At 48.4% G+C, this 15,574-nt stretch overlaps 2 protein-coding genes across 2 annotated transcripts; both read right to left on the bottom strand.

The window, feature by feature from the left end:
• Positions 1 to 468: 468 nt before the first annotated feature.
• ARB_02022 (uncharacterized protein) lies at positions 469 to 6,884 on the bottom strand (the record flags this gene model as incomplete). Its single annotated transcript, XM_003011747.1, has 2 exons — positions 469 to 2,845; positions 2,908 to 6,884. 2 exons carry the CDS (start codon positions 6,882 to 6,884, stop codon positions 469 to 471), a joined length of 6,354 nt encoding a protein of 2,117 aa, XP_003011793.1.
• A 1,482-nt stretch (positions 6,885 to 8,366) lies between these two features.
• On the bottom strand, positions 8,367 to 13,066 carry ARB_02021 (uncharacterized protein; the record flags this gene model as incomplete). The annotated part of the gene is made up of 4 exons (XM_003011746.1): positions 8,367 to 9,252; positions 9,318 to 9,547; positions 9,607 to 12,537; positions 12,647 to 13,066. 4 exons carry the CDS (start codon positions 13,064 to 13,066, stop codon positions 8,367 to 8,369), a joined length of 4,467 nt encoding a protein of 1,488 aa, XP_003011792.1.
• Positions 13,067 to 15,574: the final 2,508 nt, after the last annotated feature.

Raw genomic sequence — 15,574 nt, 5'->3', positions numbered from 1 at the left:
AAAGTCATCCTCGATACTTCAGCGGTTTCGTGAGTTATTTCTTCTTTCACACTATGTGCATGTCTGTCTTGTTATTCTTTTTTTTCTTTTTACCTGCGTTTTGGACGAATAAAGACGTCTGCAGGCTTCTTTTTGCGCATTGGAGGAGGAGGTCGTCTGTCGCCTTTTGGCCTCATGGGAGGACCGCTGGTAGAGTCACCAACCTACGATGGATGTATTAGATTGTCTGTTCCCCCTTATTTTTATGAATGTAAAAAACGGGTTCTTCTAAGTCCCCGTTTGATAGAGCGGTGTAGAACTATATGTAGTAGACGTTGAGTGACTTACCTTATTGGCCGCCGGAGGAGGCTGTTCGGTAGAAATTGGGCGACTCTCGCGGCTATCTCGCGATGGTATTACAAGGTCCTAGGAGGAGAAGGTGATGTCAGTAGCTGTCAGTTAGTTATCGGAATCTTGCAGATGGGTCACTTAGCATACACTTGGGGGCGGCGCAACGCTGTGAGGATCCGCTTTTCGTCCTCTCGGGCCTTTTGGCAGGTTTACAGCTGGTGTCTGTGCTGCGGCAGAGGTGCTGCCGTCTTGTTTCTTTCCTTTGGAATCCTTCGGAGGAGTCGAAGATGCAGTGCTCTGGTCAAGTCGCATTACCTTTGGGTCACTTGAAGCCTGGGGGTCAGATCGTTTCCTCTTCCCAGGGCCACTATTATGTGGAGGGGCTGTGTTCTCAGCTGAAGGTTTCTTTCCAGGAACCTGTATTAGTGGTATTTTCGGGTCGTGAGCCGCAATGGCCTTCTGTTTCTGTCTTTCTATTCTCGCTTGCTGCATGCTCTTGTGATGGGCTTCTTCTTTGATGATTTTATTCTTTTCCCATTTGGGTAGCACCGTTGTGGACTTGCAGTCATTTGCAAGATGGCCGGTTTCTCCACATTGAACGCAGCGTTCAGCTTTGCAATCCCGAATCGAATGCGTCTCATCTCCGCATCTTCGACAAGTGCCCTGACAGGCTATCTTGGCATCGATGTTGTCACAATTATGTGTCATATGCTGATGGCTTCCGCAATATCCGCACATGGCCAAGTCATTTAGCCCAGACTTACCCCCAGAAGGGCCATCCGGAAGGCATGGGACGGGCGTGCCCACTGCACTACCTGAGGGCAGTTCGCTGGGCAATGATTCGGCGGTGGACTGGGGATTTGACAGTCTGGAAGGCGGCCTAGAGTTACTGCTTCCAGCCATGGATGAACCTGGCCTTGATGAAGGAGTTGGGATATTACCAACTTCTGCAGGAGCGTCTACCATTTCGACGTTATTTAATTCCATGTCTAGGCTGATTTGAGGTTTCTGCAGGATTCGCAGGATGTCTCCCTCAGTATAAAGCTGGCGTTCTCGAGCATCATAGATCAACGCCCTCCAAAATTCACCTCGGACAAGAGATTGAGAATTTCCAAGCACCCAAAGCGATGACTTGGCTCGTGTCAATCCAACATTCATTCGACGAATATCGGACAAAAACCCTATTCCTCGGTCAGATGCTCGGACACAAGAGAATATGATAACCTCGCACTCCCTTCCTTGGAATGCATCTGTGGTATTAAACTCAACAGCGGTGAATATTGAACTGCCATATTTAGCAGCAAACCGACTCTTGAGCTCCCTCAGCTGGCCTTTGTAAGGCGTGATTATGCCAATCTTCCCCGCAAAATCATAATTTCTATAGTCAGCCAGGAGCCGTTCGTAGAGGCGCATTGCTACTGTAAGTTCTGCAATGTTAACCAAAGAATGGCCCTTGGCAGCACTGGAGTGCATGCCCTGGACATCGAAAAACCGATATGGCCCAAGAAGCTCACTTCCGTGCCATGGCTTTTTCCGTAATGGCGCCATTCCAGGTCCATCTTGTAGCTTCCCATCATAGAACGCTTGGCTTGGGAATTTGCTTATCTCTGGATGCATTCGGTATTGAGTGTCGAGAAGATGGACATCATTTGGATGGTTTGCTTGCATTCGAACGAACAAACTTTGTTCATATTGGAATCGAGATGCTTCCTTCGATAACACTGTTGGAGGTAGCTGTTTGGGATCTCCAACTAGAACACACTTGGAGCAGCCATATTTGAGAGGAATGAGAGCGCTCAATTCAATAGACTGGGCAGCCTCGTCGATGATAACTGTCTCAAATTCGATACTTAGACTTTGGAACATTTCATGTCCACTGCCGCTAAGGGTGGAGCAGATAACATGGGCTCCGTCAATGATTTCTTGTTGTATTCGTCGTCGAGTCAACTCAGCATTTCGTGCTGCGGCATGGTTCTTGTCTCTAGCATTATCAATGGCCTGACTTAGTTGAGCCTTCTTTCGTTTTAGAAGATCGAATTCTCGTTCGAGCTCGTTAGAGACGGGCTCTGCTCTCGCCCTGCATTGATCAATTCTCTGCCGTATCTCAATGAATTTGGCAGAGGTTTCCTTGTGCTCGTTGAAATAGCTCTGTAAATCACGCTCTTCTCCATTTTTCTTTTGATCACTCTGGTTCAACTTGGCATTGACAAGCTCGTCTAGCGTAACGTCCAGCACATTGGCATTGATCGCATCGCTTCGACCTAACCGAATGACAGAGATTGGCTGTGTTTTACCGTTGAGTGTCTTCACCCCTTCCTTAAACCTCATCACTAGCTCGTCGACAGCTGCATTGCTAGGCGCGCAAACTAGCAGTTTCTTTGATGGGGTTGACTTGCTCGCCTGTGCTGAGTCGCTGGCTATTTTTGGTTGTGGAACCTTTCGTTCCGCCAGGATGGGTGTTAGAAGCGCTCCAACAATCGCAACTATGGTTTTGGTTTTGCCTGAACCAGGAGGTCTATAATTGAAATATTAGTTGGTATCTGACAATAAAAAAAAATCCTAAACCCTCAATCTTACCCTTGGATTAGCGTGAACGCATCGTTATCCACAGCCGATTTAATAGCCTTGGCTTGCGCCGGATTGAGGTCATATGTGGCCAGTATGGTTTTCAAGCTCTCTGGGCCATAGTTCAGTATTGGAGATGGCTTTGCTCTTATAATCTCCTCACTCAGGTCATAATATTGGAGAGCCATGAGTGCTCCATATTCGCGTTCAAGGGGTGTAAGAGAGGTGATCTTTACACCAAACAGCCCACCTCCAGATCCAATTCCGCTAGCCATTGGGCCACTGGGATTAATGCGATAGGATACCTCTACTGTCCCTTTCTTCTTCTTGATTCCGGATATCCTACCGAGACAATGAGGTGCACTCGAATCAGTGGCAGGCTTGTTTGAGCGGGATAGCAGAACTAAATCAGCTTCCCCTAGCCCTAGGTCTTTGACCTGTTGAGGCTCCATAATTGTGCTAACTTCCACAAATGAGTCAACTGAAAGACGGTTTGCAACTTTGATTTCGAATTCTTTAAATGTTGCATCCTCTCTAGCAGTTTGGAAGCCTTGCCAGGCTTCTAGTATCAGTAATGGCTCGAAAGTCTTTTGATATTCCAGTGCATTTGCGAAAACGTTGGAAACCAATGTGTAGTCAGTTCGGCCACAGTTGGGAGGAAGAACGGTCGTTGAAAAGAAATCCCAACTTAATAATGTCTTATGGAGAGACGATAAGTCTGGGGCAAGCCGCGCTCGCATGTCCTTGGCAGAGCGGATGATCTTTGCCTTCTTAACGGGCACTCGTTGTAGGAGTTTCTTTCGACTTTCTTCATAAGCTCTCACAGCATCTGGTTTTGAAGATACCCGCTTCCCAACCATATCTTCGTCTCCATTATCGTCACTGTCTGAGTCTGAATCCGAGTCGGAAGACACCATCATACTGTCCGCAGGTTTATGCTCAACGACTCCTATATTAAGGCCGCTAAGGCCGGAGCCTTGTGATGCTGTCTGCTCACTCATGCCACGTAAAGGCAAGTTCTTCTTTACTTTGGCGAGCTCTATCATATCACGTTTCTTCTTGGCCTCCTTTTCCCTCTCGCGCTTTTCACGGAATGAAAGGACATTGTGAGCCGGTTTTGCTAATGGTGCCACGGGTGGAAGTGGTTTATAAGGTGCGATAGGGCGGGGAATAGGTTTCTTCTGAGAGGCTATTCTAGCCTTGTGAAGATCAATTGAACCTGATAGTTCTATTAAAACATCATCTGGAATGTCAATCTCACTCTCATGTCCCTCCTCTTTAATCGGTTTAGATTCGGATTTAACAATCGTGTTGGGATCCACGGGTTTAGCAAAAGCAGTAATCGAACTTTGTTTCTTTTTGGGAGTTGGAGCAGGAATAGGAGTGATCAGGGGTTTCTTATAATAGGCCTCCATAGACCTTACTAGTTCTGCCTTTTCACTATCCGTCAAGATAGTCTTGATTTTGGCAGTCAGAGCAACATCTTTGATGACGTCCAAGGCCTCCTCCTGAACTGTTGCATTTAGATCCCCAAGACGGCGAAGCACTTTTGAAACGATCCCAACCAGTGTAGTCGCAAGGTACTCATCCTTTAGCCGTAACCATTTTACCATGGCATTCATTGTGGTAGTTGGGTATCGAAGGAGATTACTCTTTGCCGAGTTAGCTTGTGCTGGGTCGGCTTCTCCAACGGCCGTGGCAAATATTGGAAATTGGTCGAACAGAAGCTCAGCAAACTGGATACTGTCTCGACAGAATTCCAGCATGATTGACCTGTCAACGCCCATTCTATGCCATTTTTCGGTATGACTGAATATTGTAGAAAGTGCCAACCACTGGTACTCCCAAAGCCTCTGCAAGAAGTATACTTCTTTTGGATCATTAAGTTTTCGAGTCCTCAGTATTCCAGTTTGCGAATCACAGAGGACCTCGATGATATCCGTGCCAGTTTTAAGCATTCTAGGAGCAGAGGCGAATGTTTTCATGTTGGAAATACGCCGAAAAGACCAGCTGAACCCAAACATCGTGGAGGCACAGAACGACTGTAATAAGTGAGAAATTGCTTCCTTGCGCCCCAGTTGGCCACTGACGGCTTTTATCAGATCGACAGCGGCCTGATACGTATTTAAGTCGGCAGAGAATAATGCAGAGGTCAAAGAACCATTGGTCTCTTGAGCTTTGAATAATTCGTCCAGATGTTCAGGTCTGAAATCAGACAATCTCTCAAGGATCTGGCATGCGAGATGAGTAAGGTGGCCGTAAATGACATTAAAATGCGTCTTTTCTTTCGTGTTTTCTCCCCTCGTCTGGAATTTCTCAAGTCCTACGAGAGGCAAGATACCTCTCAGGGCTGCAGAAGAGAGGGCTAAATTCTTTTCATCAAGATGTTGGACTACAGCATCCCATATAGGCGCTGTATATGTGCTAACGCCATGTTGTAGAGTATTATCCCTGAGGATGGTTTCATAGTCTGATTTTAGAGACTGGCATTCCAGTGCCAGTGTGTTTCGGACCACATCCATACAGAGAACAGAAATCTCCGACTCACTCCCATCAACTTCGAACCGTGGAGGGTTAAGGAAATGCTTGATATTATCACTTATAACTTCCATCATTTCGGATAGAACGATGGTAGCCACAGAACCTCTCGAGTCTTCATTATCCGTGAAGCTACGCAAGGTACGATAAAGAACCATAAGACCACTTCGAAAGCAATGGTACTTGACAATGGTAGGAAATCGAGGCTCCTGAAGGCGGTTGAGAAGCTGGTGAACTAGGAACCGACATGCTTGCGGCTGATGGGTATTCTTGAGGGACGTGATAAAGGGGTCTATCCATGACAACATGTCCCTCAGGGGAGATTCAGTCAAGGAGTCATTATTATCAGTAGCCGTTAAAAACACTTCATACTGGGGATTGTAAAAAATCTGCTCAATAATGGCTTGTGGTGAAATAGTTTGCATGGCATCCCAAAAGTCGTTTGGAGATTTCTTCAAGAGAGCATGTATCGTGTTGATAACTGAACGTAAAGCTGGAGCTTGAATGGCTAGGTGGTCAACAGATAATCGGCAGGGATCAAGTTCAAGTCCTCGAAGGTTGTGGGTGATTTGGTCCTTGTTCAGTCCCTTAATTATGATAGTGACTCCACGCCATAGCGAATCAACAAAGTCAGGATCAAATGGAGGAGTGGATGCCCGGCGTAAAGCCGCAAGTAAAGGCTCCTTGATTGCACAGTCGAATTCCGTAGTTGTCGGTGGTCTGGCTAGCTTTGACCAAGTAAACACAGCCCAATCGTTTCTATGCTTGTTTTTGTCGAAAAGAAACTGCGTGGCGGCAGGTACATATTCTGTGATCTTTAGAGCGCGCGAGCTTTGTACCATCGTAAACGGTTGGTCAAAATGCTCACAAAGGAACGTCTCGTTCCCTAGCACCGGGGTAGAGCTTAACGCCTCAAAAATGGAGAGCATAGAGGCTCGATCAAGGGCGCTTATCTTACGCTGCCCAGGGGAGATACTTGCGAGCATACTGGCAGCTTTATCCAAATTTTTCCCGACTCGGGCTATATCCCAATCATCCAGCATTTTACTGAATTTTTCCACTTCAGATTCATCGTAGCTTTCACCCAAAGTCTCAATCAGCCATATTTTCCCTCTGTAGTACTCCTTGATGCAAATATCACATCTTTCTAATGTCTCCTTGAGGCGCCTCCATATCCATTGCTGCTGTGCTTCAACCTCTTCGCCACTAAAAGCCAGTAGCTGTATGCAGGAGAGGAATTTCTCTCGACGGACCGCAGCCTCTGATATTCTCTCAAGTATATCAGGGTTCGTCTGAGCACCGGCTTCACTAGATTTATTTTCGCTCTCGGTGTATTTGTTGTACTGCTCCATATCATTGTCATTTTTACGAGGGCACAGAAGGTGAAGCTCTTCAGGCAGGCTCTTCAGCTCCCTAATCCGAAATAAGAGGTCAAACGTTAGCCAATACATGTCACTTGACAGTATATATATCATATATAACTGAAAAATCAAAAGCAAATGAGACCAACTCGAGCGTATTCATTAACTCGGCCATGTTTTCACCCCGGTCGACCTGCCGGCCGTCATGGGCACCCGGAAGCGCTGAAAACCTCCCCTAAACGCGTCGAGTTCGGGATAGATCCGATTCTTCCTATACTGCCTCAGTTATCTCCCTTCGTTCTCTCACTCCTTCACGTTTCTTGCCGTTGGATCTTCGTTGTGGGTTTGAAGGCCAAAGTCGGACTTGAGGTAAAGAGCAGAAGAGCAGGATGACCGTCCTTCCTCTGGGAGTAAGAGCAGGACACTTCTCACACTAAATAACCATGTGAGGTATAAATGAACAATCCAAAAGGAATATAAAATAAGAATAACAAAGATAAAGATAGGAAGAAGAGGCCAGTCTATAAAATCATGGCTGGTGGTTTGGAAATTGCAGCGTGCGTTTGGCGTGTCACGCCGATAAGGCCGATAACTAAGTTAACAAACTCTTTTTATATTGGCGCTTAACTAACTACGTAGACTATTTGAACTACAACTTTGACCAACCTTGCGACTACCAAGGGGCAAACAGGCCCCCTTTATTGGTCATCACTACGGGGTACTTTGATTATTGACACCTACGGTCAATATATGCATCCGTTGTGCCGCTGCGGGGGGATTACTAATTTCTGGAAGCTGTGTGGTTGAGCGGTTATAGTAGTCAGAATATATACTATTTTCTATGTCATGCACAGCTGCCCTCGAAAGGACGTGAGCACCGTTATAATCAGGATGGGAATATGTAGGAGCAAACTGCAAAACAAGCCAAGGTAGGAAAACAGGTGTCTTCTCCGTAAGATACGCGGGAAGGGCCTCGTCTCAAAAGCGCCAGTTCTCCCTCAAGGCAAGTAAAGGGGTATTCTCTCGATCGAATATATCTTTATACAAACAGGCAACCTAAAGCCCAAAAGGGGGGGATAGATGTAGCGCAAAAAATAGAAAGAGGAATTATTTGCTTTTCGCGCTCAAGGGAATAAAATTACAACACGAGGAAAGAAAAATGAAGAGAAGCAAGTGATATCATGCGAGCAAGTATGGAAAAAAAAAAAAAAAAAAAAAAAAAAAAAAAAAAAAAAAAAAAAAAAAAAAAGAAAAGAAAAAAAGAAAGCATAGCCAAAGACCGAATTGCAAAACGCCTAGCGGAACGGAGGAAGCTGGATGAGACGATGAAGTTGAAAATGCAACATGGAAGTCAATAAGGTAGCGCAGAGGACGGCAGGGCGGGAAATGGTATCTGAGATGGCTGATATTTCGAATTATTGGGAGAGAAAAGAAAACCGTACGAAAGAGAAAAAGTATGGAAAGTCGTGATACGTGCGCGCATTGAACGAGGGGCCGTGGGGAATTAAAGGAGGAGGTTTGGTGCTGGTGCATATATGCCAGCCGATATGGACGTGAATCGTATATATACACTTAATGTTCCTGGATCGCAGGATGGTTGTTGGGGTCGCCCCTAACATGACTAGATTCAATTCGGGCTAACATTGCCGCCGAAGTGAAGTCACTGCTGGCTTCGAAACTTGACCTGACCCGATCCACTGAGGATCTGCAGCGATCTATCGATGGCCTTACACGATCTCGTGGTGGGTTGCGCTCTTGCTCTAGTGACTGATGCGCTGGAGGTCGGAGGTCCAGACTTGCTGTGTAGGCAGTTGTGTCACTGCCATTTTGGCTGCGTGGGTTATGGGTTGTTGCGGTTGGTGCAACAGATGGGGGGTATATGGGGCGTTCTTCTTCGGGTTGATTTGGATCTCGCTTTGCAGCAGGTTTGCTGTTTTGCATGATCCCCGAGGATTGGGCAGCGAATGCGTGTGATGGGGGAACGTAAGCCTCGTATTTTTCAAGGTACTTGTATTTTCCGAGTGTAACCTGCTCACGAACAATGTCGACATCCCGAGGGAAGTATATCTTCTGGACAGACTTGATGGTGAATCTCGGCCCAAGGCACATGACAACAGTGACGAATGTGAGAGCCCAGAACGACAGACTTCCATATACTTCAGATGCCGCTTTGTAGAATGTACCCGCCGATGTGGTAGCAGAGTAGACACCCGTCCAGAACCAAAGAAGAAGCGAGCTCACAGCGTTAATTAGGACAGTCAACCAATCCCAACGATAGGTATTGAGCAGGACGTAGGTATTGCTGCATACAATCGCGCATGAGGCAACGTAGATACCCATTCGTGTACGGTCACTGAGGTCCAGGCCATTTTCACTGACGTTCTGTCCTGGACGGAACAGGAGATACGTCATGAAGAAACAAATCACAGACTGATACAATCCATCCAACATGTAAAGCCTGTATATACACGGTTAGAAGTCTTCGAAACTAAAAGAAGGTGGGAAAATAAAAGATTGACATACCAGAACTTGGTGCGAGTCCATTCCTTCTGCTCGATACCAGTTTTGTAAAGCTGTGGGACGGCAAGAGACACTTTATCATCAACGTCCTGGTCAAGAATGCCCATCAAAATAACAGGTAACGAGGTAAACGCAAGGTTTACCAGAATGATGTAAGTACCCTCGAAAAGGTACGAACTATCAAAGTTGTTATATATGGAATACCAAAACAGAGCGCATGTCCAGACAAGGTTCTATACTATAGTTAGAGAACGATACATTGATGGTGGAAAGAATAAAAGCGAACACATACCTTGTAGAAGAAGTTTGCAAGAGTCTCTGCAAGGCGACGATACGACCATCGACCATGCACCAGAATCAAACGCTGCAAGAACCTGAACTGTCCAATGGCATAGTCCGAAGACATGACTGCTTGTCGTCCTTCTTCACCAGCAATACCAACACCAACATCAGCTTCCTGAATCATAGAAACGTCATTGGCGCCATCGCCGACAGAGAGAGCCATCACTTTCAGCCCTTCCTTGACCATTTTAACAACTTGAGCCTTCTGCGCAGGACTGACTCGGCAGCAAATGACAGACTTGCATTGTTTGCATAACAAAAGGAACTTTTGCTTCAGTTTATCGCTGAGCATTAACTTGAGAGTCTCTCCGTCAATAACAAGAGCGTGAGTGGCAGCCGGAGGCTCGTGATTCTTTTGAGCTGCAAGAAGTTCTGCGTCAGATCCTGTGAGGTTGAAATTCGCAAGGTTGTTGTCTATCTCTGTGGTGGCAGCATCCATATCGTCCGGGTCAATATTGAAGACGATTAGCTCCATGTCGCTGGTCAGCAGGTTGCAAGAGAAACCAATATTGATAGCGGTCTCGACCTTGTCGCCTGTCAAAACCCACAATTTGATACCAGCAGCTCCAAGCAAGGAAATGGTGTCTGGAACACCATCTTGCAATCTATCTTCAATGGCGGTTCCTCCGAGTAAAGTAAGCTCACGTTCAATGGAGCTTGCTGCCTCCTCAAGCTTCTCGTCACGGTCGGTAATGGCCTGAGCAGCATCCTCATAAGCCTTACTCCACTCCTGGTATTCCTCTTCTGAAAGGATGCGTTGTCCTACACAGAGCGTTCGGAGACCTTCCCTGGCGAAAACTTCGAGTTGGGCCGCAGTATTCTTCCTGAGTTCAGCTTGCTTACCGCGAGAAAGGCGGGAATATATTATGCTATCGGCACCCTTGCAGAAGAGTATGATTCTTCCATCAGGCATTCTGATGATGGCACTCATGCGCTTTCTGGTAGAGTTGAACTCTAGAGTGTTAAGAACGGTGTATCGTCGTTCCTCGCCCATGACATTCAGTCGGATATCATCGCCGGATCGGCCGAGTACGGTGAATCCGCAGTCTCGCGCTGTAGATACGAGAGCGGCTTCATCTGGAGATTGAGCCTTGAAATCAATTCTGGGGGGGTCACCCGGTGTACGTTCTGTGATGACAGTATGACATAAAGCGAGAGCAATCATGAAGTTCGTAACAGCGTCCCTCTGTTCCTCGCCCGACGAGCCGGTGAGATCAGAGACAAAGTTCGAAGACACAAAGGTGAGTTCATCATCATGGAGATACGGGTTGTCGTGAATAGCTCTGAGCTGCTTCAACATCGAAGCTCTAGACTGCGCTATTTCTTCTTTGGCCTTTCTGGAGACTTCTTCCACATTGATTCCTTGTCTGCGCTGCATTCCAGCCTGTGCTTCGGTGTAGGCCTCGCCATAAGAAACACCATTGATAGTGCATTTCTTGAACTCCATGATATTCTGGGTCAAGGTACCGGTCTTGTCGGAGAAGATATATTCAATCTGGCCAAGATCATCTGAGATATTCCAAGATTTGGGGGTGCAGGGGTATTCTAGTTTTTCATAGTACATGAAGGTATCACTGTGAATGAAGACGGCCTGGAGAGTACGAACGATCTCAAGAGAGACAAAAAGAGAGATCGGGACAAGGTTCTGGAACAGGATAAGGGATGCCCAGAATGTGATGATTCCATCGACACTGGGTTTGCCGCCATATGACCCATACTCGAACCAGTCCAAAGAATTGTCACCTTGGCCCCACGTAGCTCCCTGCACGATACCAGAAGTAAGACACATGGCAAAGAGTATGATAAAATTGTAGACGACATTCCAATTGAGATCCTTGGCCAGCCGCGCGGTTTTGCGTGGGCTGATGCCAGTATTGAGCATAATCTTCGTTTGCAGGCCGGTGAATATGACGACTGCAAGGACCCATTCAGTGTTCCTCAAGTTGCAGCCACGAAGCAAGACGTTGTTGATGGTGATTGCTTCCGCCATCTCCTTTTCAGGGGAGTCCGGGTAATCAGGGTTAGCCTGCGACCACTTGATAGCACCGCTGTACTGGTAAAGATTGGGATGTGGTTGCTCGCTCTCAATGACGAATTGGGCTGCTTCACAATCTCTCGCGTGTTTGACGGCACGTCCGCAGTGGAGTGCCTGTCGCACTTTCAAGTTTGTTTCTCCATCGAGGTTCTTGGTTTCAACGTAGCAGCCACCGTCCGGGTCAGAGGTAGACAGGACCACCACATCAGCTGGAATTTGCTCTCCATTGTAGATTCGGATAAAGTCACCCACTTCTACGTTCTTCCAGTAGTCACGTTTAAATCTGGCAGACCCAGACGGTTGCCATGACTTGTTCAGAATACTGCCGTAGAACTTGCTCGGGTGTGTCATTGGGGTCTCATTGAAAGGAGGAGGAGCGCGTGGTTCGGCTTTACCATTTCCATTGACGCCTGGGGATGGGAGGGGTGTCATTTGGATGTCTTCGCTGTCGTTTCCAGGACGGTCGGCCTGGTAGGACGGTCGGTAGGAATAGGTTGAATTGCGGAACTCGGGCCGTTGAGTAGCTATCGACATTCGCGGCGTATCCTCCACGACTGGTTTGGGCTCGGGCTTTTCGCCCTTTCTCACACGCTTGAACCACTTCCAGGCCCGTCGGATCCCCCTCGTCGTCGCCTTCTTGATCCGACGCCATAGTGATACATTATCCTCGGTAGAATTGACGTTGTTCCAGCCTACAAGGCGGTGAATGGGCGAATTATTCAAATCGTTATCCAGCACTGTCCTTCGCCAATCTTCAACACCATCTTTCAGCGCGGTAACCGTCAGAATGGAGATAAGTGGCACTGCTCCCAGGCCAGGGTTGGTGGCACCGAAAAAGGAGAAAATCTGCACCAGTGCAACAGATCACAAATTGTCAATCTTGTATACAAGAAAAAAAAAAAAAAAAAGGAAAAAGAAAAAAATTGTGATGGCAAATGAAAGGGGAAACACTCACACTGAGGATGATGATGAACAGGAAGTAAACATTGGCCATATTGTGAAATTGGTAGTACAGGTTCTTTGGGACGAAGCTGAGAGGAGTGTACTTTGCTGTCCGGACCTTGTTTCGTCCAAAAGTTATGGTCGACTTGCCGTTCTCGTCTCTCTGGTGAGGCGGCGGCGGTACGTTGACATAGATCCGCCGTCTGTCGGCCTCATCAGAGGCATCTGAGGGCTCGCTGCCATTGGGGAGGCTGCTGGTATTAGACCTCCGCTTCTCGTCCTTTGAACCTGCTCGCTGGTGCAGCTTGTCCATGATCGAGGTTCGCTTTCTCGAGCCTTGCCTGCCGGGACGGCGCTGGGTGGCCCATCGCATCCGCTTCGACGGTTTCGATACGTTCGACTCATCTTCGCTTCCAAACTGAACCACGGCCATGGCGTCCTAGCTTCTTAGATATTGCATAGAGTATGGCCGTCCAACTGGTCCTTTCTCTCTCTCTTTTTTTTTTTTTCTTCTTCTTTTCGTATCGTATCCTTTTTTGTTTGTTGGTTCAAGTAGTCGAGCCTGCGCCGGAGTGGTAGACGTAAGAGAGAAAAAGAGGTGGTGATGTAAATAAAAAAGCAGCCGAAGGGGGTATAGAGACAGCACCGGAAGAGTAGGGAACGACCACGACGGCCAGGAGGAGAGCAGCAGACAGCAAGGCAGCCTGACAGGGCTCCCGCGAGGCCTTTGAGAATTGATCCGGCACTTGTACGCAGGGAGCGTGTGGACCAGAGGAAAAAAGGGAAAGGGACACTGGTTCAGGAGAGCAGAGGCTGCGAGACCGACGGGTCCATAGGGCGAATAGGGCGAGTTTGCAGCGTCCGGGTGCCGACCAGAGCCAGCTGCAGGGCCGACTGACTGAGTGAGAGAGCGAGAAGAGCGAGGTCTTTGGCGAGAGCAGCGTCTGGAGGGAGCGCGAGGCCGGTGGTAGGCAGGCGGCGGCGGTGGTTAGTGGTTGTGGTTGTGGTGATGATGATGCGTGGTGGCCACAGAAACCTTCGGAGACGAGAGAGACTGAGAAGAGACACCAAGCAAGACCGCCAGCGCAGGAGAGACGCCCAAACCAACCACAGGCACAGCGGCACGGGAAAAACAATAATCAGCAGCTTCTTCCGATGTCTCCGTCGCGGCGGAGGAAAAAAAAACGAGGGCGGCCGGTGCAGACGATGGAGGACGAGGCTGAAGACGAAGAAGAGCGAGACGAAGACGAAGAATTACGGAGACGACCCAGAGTTGGAGCTCAGCTGGCGGTGGGCTCTGCTTGGCCAGTTACAGCGAGTGACCCTCGCGCTGGCTGTTGGCTACTTGTCCACTTCTCCAGCGGCTTAGCAGCGAGCTCCAGGCACCGGCTGGGCGCAAGGGGCGGGCGGGCCGGGCTCGTCCTCGCTGGGCTGTCGGTGTGCCTGCGGAAGGCTGGCCTGGTACGATGATGTCTAGATGTACGGAGTACATATGTCTGCTTGCTACGGGAGTACTGTTACTGCTACCTGCTCGTAAGTTGCTGCTGCGTCGGTGTTGTGATGCTGCTGGCTAACCACTGTGACGCCGACAGCCGCCCTGTGATCCATCCGAGACTGCGCTGTTCAACCTCGGCCACGGCGTGGATGGCCCATGGCCTGTCTGCCTGTCTGTCTGTCCGTCCGTCTGGCTGGCTGCGGGCTGGCGGAGTTTTCAATATCCGTCGTGGCCATGGCCGGTGGCAGAGTATGGGGAAAAACAAGCAAAACACCATCCGCGAACTCGCATCAGGGGTGATGCCGCGCCAGGGATCATGCATCCATCCGTTACTCGCCCCCCTGTTCCTTACACATGCCTCGCATTGTTATCTCAGAGCCCGCAGCCAGGTAGGCAGACAAGCCAGACAGCCAGACAGACAGACAGCCAACCGACACATCACCAACGCCAACTTTGCTGTCGGCCTTCCTAGAAGAACACCTTAACGGAACGACCGGCTCAGCCGCCAGTTGTGGAGGCTTCGTCCGTCTCGCTCGGCCTTCCACCTCAGCGGCTTGATTATTAACTAGCGAAGAGATCCTCCTGGCAAACATTAAATATTGGATAATTCCATGCAGAAATCAACTAGCGCGAACATCAAGGAATGCGAGAGAATGCGAAGAAGAACTGCTTCGGCACAGCCTCCGTATCAGTGCCCTTCGCCTATCGCTGCTAGGGGTCTTGCGGTACAGTGAACTCCGTAGTTGGCCCTGGTTAAATTGCTTCGTGTTTCCTCCGCTTGGGCTGCAGCATATCTCGTGCTTCTTACGCGGTTTGAGGCTGCCATCAACTTGAAACGACGATCCGAATTGCGCGTTCAACCAAGACGCAGTGCGTGTGTGTGGACCAGTGTCGTGCTGTGCCTCGTATCTCATGTACGGATCGCCAGCCTGCTTCTCGCCATTTCTTAAAGCCGCTCTGTCCGACCCTGGGGCCAATGCTTGTGACGGTTGAGGCGGCTCGGGTTTTTTCCTACCCGTTAACCACTTGGCTATGACGTTTGTCTTGCCGACATTTATGGAGCAGTTATATATTACTTCAAGATGGTCACCATCTTTGGTGTGATATTTTATACTCCGTATGGCGAGTGTCCAATCTAAGGGCTGGAGAAGGGGTTCAGTGTGTCTCCAGTTCTTTCACAGCCTTCTCCTCCTTCAAGGAATCATCCTCTCGGAAACATCCCTTAAGCTTGCGGTGTTAATCTAACGCGGCTTGGGCTCCTTCAGTCGATCTTTGATTGATATATGCTCCCTTAGCCATGTGGCTTTTACTTACAATTTGCAGATAGTCTTCATTGTCTATCAATCTAAGATGCTGGGTTAATATCTTAGCAGCGAAGAGTCGTACACACATCCGCCTGACAAGCAGCCATCGAGTTAGGCGTACTTGATACCTTTGTTTGCTGTT

Source organism: Trichophyton benhamiae (assembly GCF_000151125.1).
Source record: "Trichophyton benhamiae CBS 112371 chromosome Unknown Abenha-G-c-62g06.r1, whole genome shotgun sequence".
Taxonomy (NCBI): Eukaryota; Fungi; Ascomycota; class Eurotiomycetes; order Onygenales; family Arthrodermataceae; genus Trichophyton; species Trichophyton benhamiae.
The sequence above is the reverse complement of the archived record's forward strand: the minus strand, read 5'-3'. Positions and strand labels throughout refer to the sequence as shown.